This window comes from Salvia splendens, chromosome 13, assembly GCF_004379255.2.
Source record: "Salvia splendens isolate huo1 chromosome 13, SspV2, whole genome shotgun sequence".
Lineage (NCBI taxonomy): Eukaryota > Viridiplantae > Streptophyta > Magnoliopsida > Lamiales > Lamiaceae > Salvia > Salvia splendens.
The window spans coordinates 4818113-4835457 of NC_056044.1; the positions used below are offsets into that span (position 1 = coordinate 4818113).

At 38.9% G+C, this 17345-nt stretch overlaps 2 protein-coding genes and 1 non-coding gene across 5 annotated transcripts; 1 reads left to right on the forward strand and 2 right to left on the reverse strand.

The window, feature by feature from the left end:
* Nucleotides 1–2392: 2392 nt before the first annotated feature.
* On the forward strand, nucleotides 2393–7763 carry LOC121762504 (3-hydroxyisobutyryl-CoA hydrolase 1-like). 2 transcript variants are annotated; one of them, XM_042158395.1, is made up of 14 exons: nucleotides 2393–2621; nucleotides 2888–2968; nucleotides 3631–3699; nucleotides 3844–3907; nucleotides 4522–4601; nucleotides 4729–4812; nucleotides 5166–5250; nucleotides 5627–5712; nucleotides 6254–6375; nucleotides 6740–6800; nucleotides 6899–6997; nucleotides 7155–7256; nucleotides 7349–7382; nucleotides 7471–7612. In XM_042158395.1, exons 1-13 carry the CDS (start codon nucleotides 2592–2594, stop codon nucleotides 7370–7372), a joined length of 987 nt encoding a protein of 328 aa, XP_042014329.1. In that variant the 5' UTR covers nucleotides 2393–2591; the 3' UTR covers nucleotides 7373–7382; nucleotides 7471–7612. The 2 variants fall into 2 exon arrangements, with proteins under 2 accessions (XP_042014329.1, XP_042014328.1); XM_042158394.1 differs by having other exon boundaries at nucleotides 2396–2621; nucleotides 7341–7382; nucleotides 7471–7763.
* Nucleotides 7764–8154: 391 nt separating this feature from the next.
* Nucleotides 8155–8228, reverse strand: TRNAV-CAC. The gene has a single exon. It is a non-coding gene; the product is annotated as a tRNA-Val (tRNA).
* A 5316-nt stretch (nucleotides 8229–13544) lies between these two features.
* LOC121761495 lies at nucleotides 13545–14934 on the reverse strand. 2 transcript variants are annotated; one of them, XM_042157137.1, is made up of 2 exons: nucleotides 14638–14934; nucleotides 13545–14535 (listed from the first exon to the last, which is right to left on the reverse strand). In XM_042157137.1, exons 1-2 carry the CDS (start codon nucleotides 14882–14884, stop codon nucleotides 13766–13768), a joined length of 1017 nt encoding a protein of 338 aa, XP_042013071.1. In that variant the 5' UTR covers nucleotides 14885–14934; the 3' UTR covers nucleotides 13545–13765. The 2 variants fall into 2 exon arrangements, with proteins under 2 accessions (XP_042013071.1, XP_042013070.1); XM_042157136.1 differs by having other exon boundaries at nucleotides 13545–14502; nucleotides 14596–14934.
* Between the last annotated feature and the right edge of the window lie 2411 nt (nucleotides 14935–17345).

A 17345-nucleotide genomic window follows, 5' to 3' on the forward strand; every position in this document is an offset into this window, starting at 1 on the left:
CCCTCCGTCCCGGGCTACTCGTCCATTTCCTTTTCGGCACGGAGATTAAGGAATGAGTGTATAGAAAAGTAAAAAATGACGGCTGTAGGTGAAAATTTTTACTAAAAATGGAAAGTGTGCAAGTAACTTGGGACGCCAAAAAAGGAAATAAGTGCGAGTAGCTTGGGACGGATGGAGTATTTATTATTGCAAAACTTTTTTGTAATAAACTATTGGAAATTTTCTTCCAAATATATACATGTCATTCATACGCGGTATTATAAAGTTACCCAAAAAAAATGTAAATGTTGTTCATATATATAACCGTTAGATGGTTTTCAAAATACAAGAAATACTATTTAATAAATAAATATGCATGTTCAGGTTTATTTTATTGTAATTATACTTTAAACAATTAAATTTGAAGAAGTGGTATTTGAAGAAAATATAACGGATAGAGTAAAAATAAATAAATAAAAATAATTAAAATATAGGACTAACAGTAATGATATTGTCGAATAAATGATAATCGCTTCATCACGATATGATCACTTACCAAATTCCTTGCAGAAATAAATTAATAATATTCAAAACCTATGTAAGAAATAAACTACCTATTGTGGAAGGATACAATATCAAGATTCAAGACCAAAGTCTTTTAATATGGGATGACGACTGACACTGATGTAGTCTACTGAAAGGACTACAATGAGATAATATTTCTTGTTGATTACATAAAAGACGAGATCTCAGAACTATTTTTCTAAGTTAATGTATATAATATTGAGCATCCTTAAATAATTTTCAGAGGACTAAAGGCTCATTTTAATCCTTAATATATTGCGATTTTTTGATTTTGGTCTAAAATATTATCTTTTGAATGATTCAATCCGTCACAAATAAAAACGGGTCACATTTGGCCCATTTTGGACGGTTCTGACAAAAATTTGACGGAAACCCTAAACCCAAACCTCCCTCACCACCTCCGTCACGACGTCCGCCTTCCATCATCCCTCAGCCTCACCCACCGTCGTCACCGTCTCATCCCTCAGCCTCACCCCCTCCTTACATCATCTCCCTCACCACCTCCACCACGGTGTCCACCTTCCTCGCCTCGCTCAACTCAGCAATTAATCCCCCGTAGACGCCTTCTAGTGTTGCCGCAACCACGATTTGAGAGGAGGAGGTGGAACTGCTGCGGGGGGTGGCAGCCGTAGCGGAGGGTTCCTGGATGACGGCGACGGCGAGGGGAAGGTGGTCGATGGAGGGGTCGAGGGTGAGGGAAAGGGAGAGGAGGCGAGACGGCGAATTGACCGATTTTCGAAAGAGTCAGAAATAGGTAATTGCAGGTGCCGCAATCGGGGGTGTATCCGATCGATTTAATCTCCTGCAAAATTAGCGACGACGACGCCTTCGGTGTTGCTGCAACCACAATTTGAGAGGGGGAGGTGGAACTGCGGCGGGGGGAGACAGCCGTAGCGGAGGGTGCCTGGACGACGACGAGGGCGAGGGGGAGGTGGTCGATGGAGGGGTCGAGGGTGAGGGAGAGGGGGAGGAGGCGAGACGACGACTTGACGGTGAGCAGCAGCGGCAAAACACCGGGAGTCGGAAGTCGGCATGTTTCCGTCAAATTTTTGAATTTTCGTCCAAATTTGGAATTTCCATCAATTTTTTTTACGGAACCGTCCAAAATAGACCAAATGTGACCCATTTTTATTTGTGAGAGACCGAATAATTCAAAAGATAATGTTTTGAACCAAAATAAAAAATCGCAATATGTTAAGGACCAAAATGAACCTTTAATCTTTTCTGAGTATTACTTTGACTTATTAATAGGTGAAGTTTGTAACATGACTTAATGCTAACATCTTGGGTAATACTACCTTTGTTAGTGATGTGAGTCTCAATTCTTTCTGGTACGGGTTTTAAAATGTTAAGAAAAGTTGGTGTAAAAAAATTAGTGGTATATGAGTTTCACTTGTATATACTACTAGTTTCAAATGAACTGAAACTCTTGTTCGTAGACGATCAAAATGAAAAAAATAGGGCACCTGTTCATAGAGGGGAGTAATAATGATTGATTACATGTGCTAGTATTGTTATGACATTAAATCGCATCGTGACTCTTGATCGAGGTCATGTTAATCATATCCCCTTGAGGTGTTTAAGAAGACTAAGGTTTTATTACACGTAAATACGAATCATTTGGAATTTGTTTCAGTACAATAAATAATTGTTTGGAACTATAAAATTCGTGATAAAATAAATTATTTAAAATAAATCAGCAACACGTTTAATTAATTAATGAATATTGGATATTGGATATTTAAAATATGAGGAAATAATTAATAAAAAAAGCCTAAACTCCTTTGATCTCCAATCTGGCCTAATTATTTTATAGATAAAGAAAAAGATAAAAAGAGGGAGAAATATTTTTGTGTGATAATTTCATTTTTATATTTGAAAATCGATTGGCTCGGTGCATATAATGGATCCGGTTTTTGTTGATTCATTCGGTTGGAAATTCAGTGAAAGCTTATTGAAAACAGAGACGTATTAATATTGCATTTGCTGATTGTTATCCTCTTCATCAAACCACCTTGGGCAATACAATGGCTTCAACCAATGGAGAAACCGATCAGGTATGTGAAATCTCACCACATAGTTCTTCGATTTCTAAGTTTCTAATATTGTTCCTAATTTTTTGTTGCTTCTCCATGTCGCTGTATAACTACCTCCCTTTTCGGTATACAATCAAGAAATGGCCTTTTACTAGATTCGTTTGCTCCGATCAACTAAAAATTGTGTCTTGTGCTGAAATTTTTCCTGATTGCAGTCATAAGTGTAGTGGGTTTGTTTTGTCGTCTAGTTTCCACTTAAATATTTATAAATTATGTTGAAATTGCAGGTTTTGGTGGAAGAGAGATCATGTGGGAGGATTTTTATATTGAACAGGCCTAAGCAGCTTAATGCACTTTCGGCTGTAATGGTATGTCTTATGTCGATCAATGGCTGCTCGGTTAAGTTGATGGGAGCTTGTGGGAGTGTTTTGACTGTAGTTGATACCTAACTATTTTAGATTTTGATTTAGTAATTGAAGATTGTTTCTTCAACTTTTGATTAGGGAATAGATTTTTTAGTAGTTACTAGTTTGAATAAGGGGGGACTGTGCAACGAATTCCAAGTGTTTCTGGATTTGGTTGTTTTATAGGTTTAGCTGAATGAATAGATGCAATTATAGAACATCACCGGCTATCACTGATGAGAGCCATTCATTGTTCTAAGAATATAGGAACTTGGATTGCCTTGAATTGGTAAAACTACATCAAAACAAATATTTCCCCTTTTAACCTTGGTTGTATTCTGCACTATGCTCCTGTATCCGTTTTTGGACTGCTTTCTTCTGCTCACAACATGTGCACGGTGCTGCATCTATCTTTCCACTTTGATAGCTTTTTGGACTTAACTCATCTCTAGAAAGAAAGTTTTGAGTCGGTGAAAGTATTTTGTTAATGCTACGAAATTGTCTAATATTTCCTGTGCTTACATTCTCATTTTCCTTAGTTACTAATGTTTAATAGTTAGATGAATTGTTTTGCTGATTAAGCATAGTTTGATAATGTGCTGAAGTTGTTTCTGATCTTGCTCTAGGTGTCTCGTTTGTTGGAGCTTTTTCTTTCTTGCGCAGAAGATTCTTCTGTCAAATTCATAATTGTAAAGGTATATTTCCATCAAATTGAGCTTTGTGTCCTAGGCCAGTGATGAAGTGTTTAAGGATGTGGGCCTCTAGTGTACTGATCTTCCTATGCTGTAGTTTGTACTTTGTTAATCTTTGTCTTCTCTTTCTCTTTGAAATAATGATAGGGAAAGGGGAGAGCATTCTGTGCCGGAGGTGATGTAGCAGCAGTTGTTTATGATATTAATCGAGGTAAAAGTCTCTTTTCTCCATAAGTGGTACACCTCATGAACTCCTTTAGTCGATCAAAAAACAATGTTAGGTTGCAACCTGCATTTGGAGGCTATCGCACAAAACCTGATTATTAGTTGAATATGTTGTATGCATATAAGTTGACACAAAATGGTGGATTATGTGTAACTTATCTTGGCTATAATTTCAGAATGCTAAGAAGTTGGTGTATTAGATTTTTTTATATAATTGAGACTAATACAAGCATCCAATTTTTGGTGGTAAGTATAATGGATATTAGTAATTTGAAACATTTTCTTGATTTGATGGCCATTAGGCCCCCTTTGTTTCTGATTTTGGTCTATTGCAGTTAGTTTGGTTTAACTAAGTAATGCGTGCTTTGGTTCTTCTGGGATACCGGTATTTAATAAGCTAATATGGCTGCTACCAGGTTTTGACTAGTCATTAGGATCCGAGTGATATCTGTCTTTGAAATTCTTTTGTCTGCTCCTGTTTCCATACATTTGCTCCTGGAATTGTTGCTTGTGGAATTATGCTGTCAGCATTTTTGAGTTAATAACTAAAAGCTCTTTCCATATACTTGATAATGATTGACACTTTCCTTTGAGCATCAGGTAATTGGAAATCGGGTGCCGAATATTTCAGAAAGGAATTCACATTGAACTATGTCATAGCTACATACATCAAACCCCAGGTGCTTGTTTAGAAAAAAAATACATTTTGGTTTGTTATGTTTGTCATAACTATTTGTGGTTGTTGGCTACCTTTCTTATTTAAACAATGATGCAAGACTCACTTCCCTTTAAAAATGCATTAAAAAGGTTTCAATTCTTAATGGAATTGTCATGGGAGGAGGAGCAGGTGTTTCTGTACATGGTAGATTCCGCATTGCCACGGAGAAATCGGTACTTATCTTGATCTTCTTAACTTTTAAAGAATTTGGGATCTTTGCTTGATACATGTTGACAATAGTTAACTTTATCACATATGACAAACGCTCATCATTATTAGCATGCGTACCTTAATAAAAGATACTTTCCCCGTCCTATAAAGCAATCCATTTTTGTCACAATCCATTTTTATCATTTTGCTACGCCCACAAAAATTAGCATCTGAATTATAGGAACCATCGTAAATCTAAACTGAGTGGTGTTTTTTTTACATTGGTGCATCTGATATGACATGGTTGTAAGTTTGTACTATTTAGATAGTCTAGAAAATTGCTGTTTTATTAAGAGACATTCGGACCTTCATGCAGCTTTTTGCTATGCCCGAAACAGCTTTGGGACTTTTTCCAGATATTGGTGCCTCCTACTTTTTGTCAAGACTCCCTGGATTTTTTGGTAACTTCTCTTTGCTTCTCTTTCCACTTATCATTTTTGAGGATAATATACAGAACACAGTACCTTTCCAGTAATTTTTTTATAAATATGCATCTTTTTTGCTTGAAATTATTAGAAGGAATTGTATAGTCAAATATATGAGTTATTTCCATGCATTCACATTCCAATTAGATGGTTCCGAATTTTAGCTTACTATATTTATGTCTTACCTTCGCAAGAAACTACACGTGAATGCATACACATTTTCCTTTCATTTTCTCTACTGTTTTACGGTGTTGATATCTATTGCATTCTCTACTGGTCTTATGTTGGAAAAGCATGAGCTCCAATAGCATTTATTTATTTAATTTCTTGGAAATTGGAATTTTCCTGGCAGGAGAGTATGTTGGTCTGACAGGTGCAAGGTTAGATGGCGCTGAAATGCTTGCATGTGGTCTGGCAACTCACTTTGTTCAATCAGAGGTATAATCCTTTTCAAACTCCTTCTGAACGAGTAAGGTAGTTACTATGTTAGTATAAAACAAAGAGATTCCATGTCCAGTATAAGGGTGTGGTGGTGGAGTGAATAGTATTTAGAGAAGAAGATAATTCGAACATAACTTTATAGAGTGAGGAACAAAAAACTAAATGAGAAGCAAACTTGGAGAAAACAAGAATATGCTGGCAGACCTTCCGCGAGAGCCAAGCACCGAGTGCATCTATTCTGATTAGTGCTTACCATATTCAGATTGTCTTCTAGCACATTTCCTTACTATTATATTAACAGACCTCATCTCTTAGTTGGACAACTGTTAGTTTGTTTTCTAATTTATGTCAACCAACTTCAGAGCAATTTTCCAGTGATATGCTCTGACTACTTACCTATGCAATGTTTCTTTTCCTTTTCAGGCTACCCTTTTGACCGATGCACAATTTTGTCTTTACCGTGTAGTTGTAGAATATTTTAGCGTTGGAGATCATAGGGTATGTCTTAATTTTTTTATATGCTTCCATTGTTGGACAGAGCTTGCCATTGTTAGAAGAAGCACTTGTAAAAGCAGCTACCAGTGATCCAATGGTTATATCTTCTGTAATTGAAGGATTTTCAAATGCTCCGAATTTGAAGAAGAATAGTGCTTATCACAGGTATATACATTCGAACACCCTCATGTTGGAAGAATTCGTTATGCTGGACTATAGTATCAAATTACTCTTTCTTGGTACAACTAGAAAATCTTTCCCGATATGGATATTCTGAATATCACCCCTACTTTACTAACTGAATGGATTATACCGTACATGGTCTTTGATCGACTTAATTTTCAGTAGTCCATCAATAAATTATGAGTGATCTGTCTGTCTTGTCATATTTGTTCCTTTAATGGTATATATGTAACCTATAATCTCAAAAAAATTGCATAACTAGTTTTCTATGTGATTACTTTAGTAGTCTGGGCACAGACCAGACTTTTCAATCGGATTACCGATTATGATGCACCGGTATCTGCAGGTTGGACGTCATCAACAAATGCTTTTCTCGAAGAACAGTCGAAGATATTATTCAAGCTCTTGTAAGGGACAATGCATACTTATTTGATCAAGTGCTTTTTGCCCAGGCTACTTCTAGTTTTACATTTTCTCATCATGTTGTTTAATTTCATGTTTCTAGGAAAGGGTGTCCGCTGACAAGAAGGACGATTGGATCTCTTCCACCATTCAGTCACTGAAGAAAGCTTCCCCTATGAGCCTTAAAATTTCTCTGAGATCGGTATGCTTCAGTGAGAATTCTTAGATTTATTATTTGACTTCTCAGAAGTTTCGGATTCCTCATATCTGTTGGGCTCTGGCATAGCTAATAGCCTACGCAGACTTCTGTTTGCTTTCAAAATTTTACATGATTCTAACGTCTGACGTTTCCCCTCCAGATTAGAGAAGGAAGGCTCCAGGGCATTGGCAAATGCCTTGTCCGAGAGTTTAGAATGGTTTGTCACGTGATGCTCGGAGAAGTCAGCAAGGATTTCGTTGAGGTACCTATGCACCTACTCTTAACTCTTCAACTCTATACACTTTCCAATAATTAAACTTGTGAGAAAAAACTACTCATAATTCAGGGATGCAGAGCTATACTAGTGGACAAGGATAGAAATCCAAAGGTGCATGCTCAATTCTATATCTGTAAACGAAGATTTTGCTCACGACTTTTTGCTGATACCCTCCTTTTCTTGTTTCCGGGTTTTGCAGTGGGCGCCCTCAAAGCTAGAGTCGATCAGTGACAAAATGGTGGACCGTTACTTCTCCAAGGTGGATGATGCTGACTGGGAAGATCTGAAACTCCCTGTAAACTTTAGGTTGCCTGCTTATGCCATTGCTAAGCTTTAAAGTTTATTCGTCAGTGACTTGTATGATTTGGTACAAAATATATAACATTACATAAATTAACCTCAAATTAGAACCATAGAACGTTATCCCATGATAGTGTATTGATTGCATCAAGAATGGTTCTTCATTTATCCATATGGTGACTCAATGTAGTATGTCTCAGCATGTCAATTTAGAGGCATCCATCTGATGTTAAAACTTTTGTGTGGTAAATCAATCTTCTGGTCGGATATTCGATAGTTAAGTAATTGAGCCGGGATTTGGAACAGTGGAGTTAGAGCTTGCTGATGGTTCGAGCTACAGCTGCGAACATCTGGCGACAAATTCTGAGCACGAGAGGACAACCTTTAGATATGCCGAACGACAAAGACACATTTTGATAGTGAAAACTTTCCAAATCCGGACCCGGAATGAATTCTAGTCAATTTGTATGAGGTCTGCTACTGCTCAAGCTTGGTAATTTTAGTAGTGTCCCAACACAAACCTACAAATATGTGAGAAAATTGGTTGTGATATTAATTTTTTAAAATATATATAAAAAATCTATGTCTGAGCCCGGGTTCGAACCGGGGACCTCTAGTGTGTGAGACTAGCGTGATAACCGACTACACCACCCAGACCTTATTCCCTTCTTTTACTCCTCTTTAACTAATTCATCATATAAATTATTGAACAATCAGACAACGTTGAGTTGTAGTTAATTTCATTTTTAGTAAGGCTCCGTTCCGTACCACGGAATTGGGGCTATCGAATTGGAATTGGAATTGGAATTGGAATTGGAGCCTTCAATTCCAAATCCGCTGTTCGGTACCGCAAAATATCCGGATTTAGAATTGAATTAAAGTTTCAATTCCTTTCAATTCCACAATTTGAATTCCAAGTAGAAAATTGAAATTCTAAATAGTTAAAAAAATGACACTTTCACACACAACACCCACAGTCTCACACACTGTCACACACATACACACTCACACACAGTTACACACAGGGTCACACACTCTCACACAGTTACACACACGGTCACACACACACACACATACACACACTGTCACATACACACAGCACACTCACACACACACATAGCATACTCACGCACACACAAACACACACACTCACATATACACACACACAAACACACGCCTGCACACCTAAACACACACACGTAAACACATATACACACACAAACACACACCTGCACACCTAAACACATACACACACATGCCTGCACCTACACACACATACACAAACACACACCTGAACACATATACACACACCTACACGCACACACCTGCTGACCTGCACAAACACACACACACAGACATATATACACACCTGCAAAACACACACACACACACACACATATATATATATATATACACACCTGGACAAACACACACACACACACATTATACATACATACACATACCTTCACACACACGCACATACACACATTGTATAATTTCATTGAATTCAACTTCATATCAATTATATCAATTTACCGAACAAAGGATTTGGAATTGAATTCAATTCTTTCAAATTCAATTCTGTAGAATTTTAGTTCCAATTCAATTCCAATTTCGTGTACCGAACGGACCCTAAGACAAAAAAACATCTTGTACTAGAGAACTAATAGAAATGAGTCAAAAACAGATTGAAGGGAGAGAACAAACAAGAAATGTATACAAATGAGGAAGCAGATAAGGAATTTCTGCTTGAAAAGAGTTTATATTACTCTATGACTCAAACTCATTAGGGCACCCGCAACGCTGTGCCGTTGCGGTTCCTATGCCGTTCCGGCGGAACGGTTCCGCGGCGGCACGCGTTGCGGGATGCGTTCCGTGCCGTCGCCATTCCTATGCTGTGCCGCGTTCCGTTCCGGAGGAACGCAGAACGGAACGTTCCGCCACGCGCCGAGGCGACGTGGCGGCCTCCCATTCGACGCGTGAAGCCCACTCGCTGCCCCGCGAGTGGGCTTCGTCCGGTGACGCAATAATTCATTTTTTTTTTAAATTCGAATTTAATAAATTTTTTTTTTTTTGCAACGATAATGAGCCCTTTTTTTTTATATCCGTTTTTTATTTTTTTTAAAAATTTTTATTTTATTTATTTACTCTATAAATACTCATATTTCATACTCATTTCAATCACAAGCACACATCTATTCCTCTCTATTTTCACCCCAATTTTCATCTCAAATCAACTCTATTTTCCTTCTCCCAAATTTAATCAAACAAATATTGGAACAATCACTTGAAGAAGATCGACGACGGGAGGCGGAAGAAGCCGCGCCGCCCCAACGACGCTCCCGTACGTACATCCATCGTAACCGGGAGGAAGCCGCCGCAAGGTTAGTACGCGACTACTTCTGCGATAACTCGGTTTGGGGAGATACGTACTTCCGTCGCCGTTTCCGCATGGGGAAACCGCTATTTCTCCACATCGCGAATACTTTGGCAGCCCGGGAAGAGTTCTTCCAGGAAGGGTTCGACGCGGTCGGCCGTCCCAGCCACACGACGCTGCAGAAATGTACTGCAGCAATCCGCCAGCTTGCGACGGGACAAACGACCGACATGTTCGACGAATACCTCCACATCGAAGACAGCACTGGGCGACTGTGCTTGCTCAAATTCTGCAAAGGCGTTCGGGGCAGCCTTCAGCGACGAATTTCTCCGGGGGCCAAGCACGGCCGATTGTCAGTTCCTGCTCGACCTTCACGAAACAGTGCACGGATTCCCCGGGATGCTCGGCAGCGTCGATTGCATGCACTGGCAATGGAAGAATTGCCCGGTGGCGTGGAAGGGGTCCTACACGAGCGGCCACAAAGGCACCCACCCAACCGTTATACTCGAGGCCGTTGCCGACTACCGACTTTGGATCTGGCACGCGTACTTCGGGGTCCCCGGGTCGAACAACGACGTAAACGTGCTCCACCAGTCCGACCTCTTGACCGAAGTTTTGGATGGTAAAGCGCCGGCCATAAACTTCGTCGCCAACAACCGGCTTTATAAAATGGGGTACTATCTCGCCGATGGCATCTACCCGAAGTGGCCTACCTTCGTGAAGACGTGCAGTGGGTCTGCGAACCCAAAGCAGACTCTTTTTGCGCAGAAGCAGGAGGCTGCTCGCAAGGATGTGGAGAGGGCGTTCGGGGTTCTCCAAGCGCGCTTCAACATCATCAAAGCCCCGGCTCGTACGTGGTTCATGGAAAACATGGTCGACATCATGTATACGTGCATAATCTTGCACAAAATGATTGTCCAAGACGAAGGACCCGAGGCGGGAAATTGGTTCGACGACGAATCCCCCGGAAGCTCAACCGCAAGTAGTCCGCCTCGAAGTGGAGCGCATCCGTCTATACAAGAACGGTTATCTATTCGTGCAAGGACACGCGACTCTAGTGCCCACACCCAACTCCAACAAGATCTAATTGAGCACATTTGGGCAAATTTTGGCGGATGAAATTATTAAAATTGTGTACTTTTATTTTTTTAGGATTTTTATTGTGTGCTTTTTATTTTTTAGGATTTTAATTGTGTGCTTTTTATTTTTTTAAGTTTAAGTTGTAAATTTTTTTAATGTTGTGTGTTTTTTAATAAAGTGTGTTTGTTTTTTAATAAAGTGTGTTTATTTAAATTGAATTGGGTTGGAAATAAAAAAAAATTAAATTGAATGAATATTAATTTAAGGAACGGTTAAGGAACGGAGAGTTGCAGGTTCCGTTCCTTAGTTAAGGAATGGAGTAAAAAAGTACAGTGGGGCCCTCAAATAGTGGTTTAAGGAACGGTATAGGAACGGTATAGGAACAGCGTTGTGGATGGCTTTAGAGCATCTCCAATGGCGGCGAGCGGGCTGGCTAGCCGATTTCCGACGCTTGCCGGTCCGCTCGCTGAACCATTGGAACCGGCGAGCGCCATTTCGGCGAGCTCTGGCCGATTCGCGAGCGCTCGCCGATGCGCTCGCCGGTCTGCTCTCCGCAATTGCAGGCTCAGGACCGGCGAGCAATCGGCGAGCGAATTTAATGTTTTTTTTTAAAATTTTTGAAACACTATATATACGCGATTTGCACGTCATTTTCATTCGCACCAATTGTTTTAACGAGTATTCTCTCTATCTTAATTTCTGTACAAGATCAACAACGGGAAATAAGCAACGTTGGTGGTAGTAGTGGTGGTAGTGGTGGGGATGATGAGGAATACGATCGTCGAATGAACGAAGCGTTAGAGGCCTATACGAACCGTGAGATTGATCGGCTGTTGCAGAGGGCCTTGCAGCCGGCGGTACCTCGACCTCGACCATGACCAGTTGTCCACCGCCGAACAATGATTGAACGTGATCACGTAGCTGCACATCAGCGCATATACGCAGACTACTTCGCACAGGAGCCGCGGTTCAACGACAACCATTTCAGGCGCCGTTTAAGGATGAGCATAGCCCTGTTTATGTGTATTGTTAACGCCTTGGAGCAGCGATATCTGTATTTCCGCTTCAGGCACGATGCGACTGGCATACCCGGCCACACACCTATTCAAAAGTGCATTGCGGCAATCAGGCAGTTGGCCTACGGAGGCGCGGGAGACATGTGGGACGAGTACCTCCACATCGGTGAGTCGATTGCCCTTGAATGTATGAAATATTTCTGTCAGGGCGTGATTGAAATTTTCCGTGATCAGTACCTTCGAAGCCCTACTCGCGAAGACTGCCAGTATCTGATGCAGATGCACGGGGAGAAGCATGGGTTCCCGGGTATGTTAGGCAGCATAGATTGTATGCATTGGGAGTGGAAGAACTGTCCCGCTGCCTGGAAGGTGTTCTACACGACCGGCTACAAGGGAAAGAATCCCACGATGATCCTGGAGGCCGTTGCTGACTACCGGCTATGGATTTGACATGCGTATTTTGGGATAGCCGGGTCGAACAACGACCTCAACATCCTCAACTCGTCGCCCCTTTTCAACGAGCAGTGCCAGGGCGTCGGTCTGGCCATCAGTTTTGTCGCCAACGGGACCCACCATGATATGGGCTACTACTTGGCAGATGGGATATACCCTAGGTGGCCCGTCTTTGTGAAAACGATCAGATGTGCATTGGATGAGAGGAAGGCCTACTTTGCGGAACGCCAGGAGTCGGCGCGCATTTGGTGTGCTCCAGTCGCGATGGGTGGCAATTAGGGGTCCAACGCGTTTGTGGCATATCGACTGCATTGCTGATATAATGTACGCCTGTATTATCATGCACAACATGATTGTCAAAGATGAAGGTATACGAGTGACTAGTTAGGCCAACGACGATAATGAAGCCGGTCCAAGCCACGACATAGCCGCCCCCAACGTACGAAATGGGGTCCCGCACGATGAAGCCGACCTCCTCCAAGCACATGCCGACATGCGCCAAACGGATGCTCATATTCGACTCCAAAAGGATTTAATTGAAGAGTTGTGGGCGCGGAGGATTGCACGACGTTAGTTTTTTTTTTTAATTATGTAATTTTTTCAAATGTACCTTTTTTAAAATTTAAATAAAATAATTGGATTTTCCCGTATCTGTGTCGTAAATTTAATTTCTTATTTTGTGTGATTGTCAATTATTTGGTTTATATAATTAGGGGTGATGTGACTAGGCTATTGTTGGGCTATTTGCTTGTCCTGATGATGTGGCAGGAGAATTTTTAGTGCTGATGATGTGGCAGGAGGAGTTTGTGGCTGAGCTATTGCTGGACGAAAGCCACTGGAGATGCCCTTACACAATAAAAAGCAAAAATATATTCAAGGACTGATAAGGCAATTTCACCTTTATCATATTCTGCTAAGAAATGTTCGAGGGATGGTGAGTCCAGCAGCGTCGATCGCCTTGGTTCAGTGAGGATTTGATGCGTGAATCAAGAGAATTAAAAATAGAGCTTAATTAATTACTAGTATTTCTTAAAGGAATAAGTCATATAAGTCTCTATTTATACTAAGGACCCTAGGGTGGTTCGACTCTCTTTTGCGATCCGGGAAAGAACCACATAGAAAACCCGGAAAGGGACTTATAATTACGTCCGACTCTATATCCTATTACATTAATGACGTGACATACAACTTAACAACGGACACAGTCTTGATAGCGCTCGGGGTCTGAGATTTCGGCGTGTAGGCTGTTCATGGCTCTCAAGAGTTTTCTAATTGAATTGATTCTTGATAATATAGAGAAACAAACGGAATTCATCATCTACGCGATAGCCCCACCCGACAACGGAATCCCCCATCTGCAATCCGTTTGCGCGCACGAGCTTCCCCCATTCATGTTTCAACACTAAGGCACTTGAACCAGCCCACCTCTTCAACTTCAATATGTATTCAACACCATTTGGATCTGTTGTCACCACCCTCAGATTATCTCCTCCATTCACTTCCACCCTTCCCCTCTCTTCTTCCGTCAAAGCTGCCATCAATCGCAAACTAGTCCTTTTGGTGATGAGCAACCGATTCTGATTCCGCGCAACATCTGTAGAAGTAAGCTCCTTCTCGAACATGAAAACTAGATCATTTCCCTCTGGTGGATCAGGAGCTTCTTCTTCTTCTTCTTCTTCCTCCTCTTGATTAGGGTTTTGTATAGGTGCTTGATCATCTTGATTAGGGTTTTGTATAACAGTGTGACCCTCTTGATCATCAATGGAGATGTAGACTCCAAATAACTTGAACATTCTAGGTTTTGTGGAAAGAGATAAATCATAGTCTTCCTCTTGAATTGAGCTTCCTTTCGCCAACATTCTAGGTGGAACTGCTTCTTCTGGATTAGGGCTTTCCGTCGCCAATTTAGGTTTCTTGGGAATAAATGAATCATCATCATCATCATCTTCTTCTTCTTGATTAAAACTTGACTTTCTTTTCCCCAAAATGGCTTCGTCGGTTGTAACTGATGAGAGTGGATGGACGGTTTCTTCTCCTTCTTTTCCATCATCAGACAGCTTCAACAGTTTAGATTTCTTGGGAATAAATAAATCATTACCTTCTTCCGGAAAGAACGCTGATATTGGTGAAACTGCATCACCATCATCTTCTCCGGTCGTAACTGAGACTGGATGGAAGTCTGATGGTGGCACGGCATCTTCTCCTTCTTCTCCATCATCACACAGTTTAGGTTTCTTGGGAATAAATGAATGATCATCATCATCATCTTCTTCTTGATTAGGGCTAAACTTTCTTTTTCTTGAAGCGTCATCGTTGGTGGTAATAGTATCTTGATCATCATGTTGTTTAGCCGGGAGAGAGGATCCAAATAGCTTGATTGTTTTCATTCTGCTTCAGCTATAGATATTTAGAATACAGTAGGAATATTTTGATTGTATTCAGTTGAATGTGTTGTGAGTGTTGATGAACCGAAGATTGATGTCATTTTATAGGGTAGGGTTATAATTTAGGAATTAATAAGTAAAGATAACATAAGATAATGCCTATAGGATTTCTCAATTCCATTCGATTTAGGAAATTAAAATAACGAGATATCATCGCTCCATACCATAGACCTAACAAATTTAATCACACTTTGTTCATTTTATAGTATTATTTTATTATACTCACATATAAAACTTAAAACCCCAATGCTAATTATTTCTTTCTAGCCTAGCTATTTAACGAGATTATAATTTATTAATACACTCTGTATTTTGTTTCATCTTTTATTTGTAACAAACTATTCGTAATTTTCTTCCAAATATTTATATGCCCTTCATACGTGTAAATTATAAAATTACCAAAAAAAAATTAAATATGGTTCGCATACGTATTGTAATTGTTAGATTGTTTTCAAAATACAAGAAACACTATAATAATATTTAATAAATAAATATGCATGTTCAAGTTTATTTTATTATAATTATATTTTAGAGAATTAAATTTAAAGAAGGGATATTTGAAGAAAGTATAATGAATATAGTAAAAATAATTAAATAGAAACTCTGTCAGCGAATAGGAGTCCCGTTCTTCCATTTTAGTATGTCCGTGAATATGAGTCCCGGTTCACTTTTACTATAAATGGTAATAGGGTCCCACATTTCATTTAAAACTAATATATACAAATGAAATTCATATTCTACTAACTTTTTTCCATCCACTTTTATTAACATTTTTTTTAAAATTCATGCCGCTAAGATCACGAGACTCTTAATAGCAGACAGACATATGGAGTATAATATAGGATTGATGGTATTGAGTATTGTCCGAACTGGATTTCTAAGGGGCTTAAGTTTGGGAAGGTCATTCTTTTTAAAAATGACTCGAGACCACTTCAACTATTAGTCCAATTCAACCATATTTCGTTTTCCTATTGACTCTGGCCGATCTGATCTACTTGCTTATTCTAGATCACTCTGTTATATAATGCCCATAAATATACCTATTTAGTTACAGAATTTATAAACATTCGTCAAGGTGATATCACCATAAAAACATCGAGACTGCAAATTATATAATTTTTCTTTAAAATTGCCATACTGGAATTAAGAAGTGGAATAAACTCAATTAAAAATACACTCTTAACACATAAATCAAAGTGTAATAAATAAATACTCCCTCCGTCCCATAGAAATAAACTAATTGAGGATATGAGTTTTAATACTTAAATGATAGAGTAAAAAAGGAGAAAAAGTTTCTATAAATGGATATGGAGTATTTCTGTGGGACGGACGAAAAAGAAAATTTAGTCTATTTTCATAGGATGGAGGGAGTATATAAATATTAGAGATGAAATTTTGTATGTTTATAGAGTTGTAGGTCTTATTAAACAAAACATTTGATATCTCATAAGTATTATTAGGGAACACAAATAAAAGCGTCATAACAAAAGATTAAGATAATTTATACTCAACTTAGAAATGCTTTTTTTTTCATCCTAAATTGTGGTTAGTTTTCAAAAAATTTCATCACAAGTAATTGCTCTCTATTTTTGTATCCTTAAAAGTGTAAATTTTTGGTAGCTAAACATGGTTCAACATTAATTAGTTTTTTCAATGATATTTTTTCTCAGTTTATATCTCTTTTGAATTTTCAATTAATTCATCAAGACTTTTATTTGACTTATCAAACGAATTTTCACCCTCGTTTATGGTGTCAACCATTCCATCCACGACTTATCACACAATTTAGTCATCCCCATTTGTGACATCATTCATCTACTGGTATGAAGTCTTCGGATTAATTTTTCAAGGAATTGAAATTTCGATAGACAACTCAAAAGATAAAATCACAAAAAATATTATTGAAAAATGTTGAATGATTTCGTCAATCACATATGAAGCCTTTATATGGATACTGATTCTAAGATATAAGAAGATCAAACTAAGAATAAACAAACTTGTAAAGAAATCCTAATTGCTCGAAGCAAGGAATATCGAAATCAATTAATCGTCCGCAATTAAGCATTTTCAAGAAAATGTCCCAAGCAAATAATTCGACATTGCGCAATATGAATTTGTGAAATTTACCAAATTCAAACCATTTTAGGACTAAATATCAGAAGTATTAAAAAGAGAATTTATATGGTATGAATGGTTGAGAGACTTGTCACTGGAGTGAAATAAATAGTATGAAAAAGTCGACGTTAAGTAATACTCTCTCCGTCCGCGGATAAGAGTCTCATTTCTTTCCGACATGGATTTTAAGAAATGTTTAGAAAAGTGGGTAGAAAAAATTTAGTGGAATATGAGTCTCAAAAGTATATATTAGTTTTAAATAAAATGTGAGTATAATGAGTTATTGGAA

Coding starts and splice junctions, on each gene's coding strand:
- LOC121762504 (XM_042158394.1), top strand. CDS start 2,592: ATGGCTTCAACCAATGGAGAAACCGATCAG. Junction 3,908..4,521: donor TGTTTATGATATTAATCGAG/GTAAAAGTCTCT, acceptor TTTGAGCATCAG/GTAATTGGAAATCGGGTGCC. Junction 6,376..6,739: donor AAGAATAGTGCTTATCACAG/GTATATACATTC, acceptor CGGTATCTGCAG/GTTGGACGTCATCAACAAAT.
- LOC121761495 (XM_042157136.1), bottom strand. CDS start 14,884: ATGAAAACAATCAAGCTATTTGGATCCTCTCTCCCGGCTAAACAACAT. Junction 14,503..14,595: donor AGCGTTCTTTCCGGAAGAAG/GTAATGATTTAT, acceptor CACTCTCATCAG/TTACAACCGACGAAGCCATT.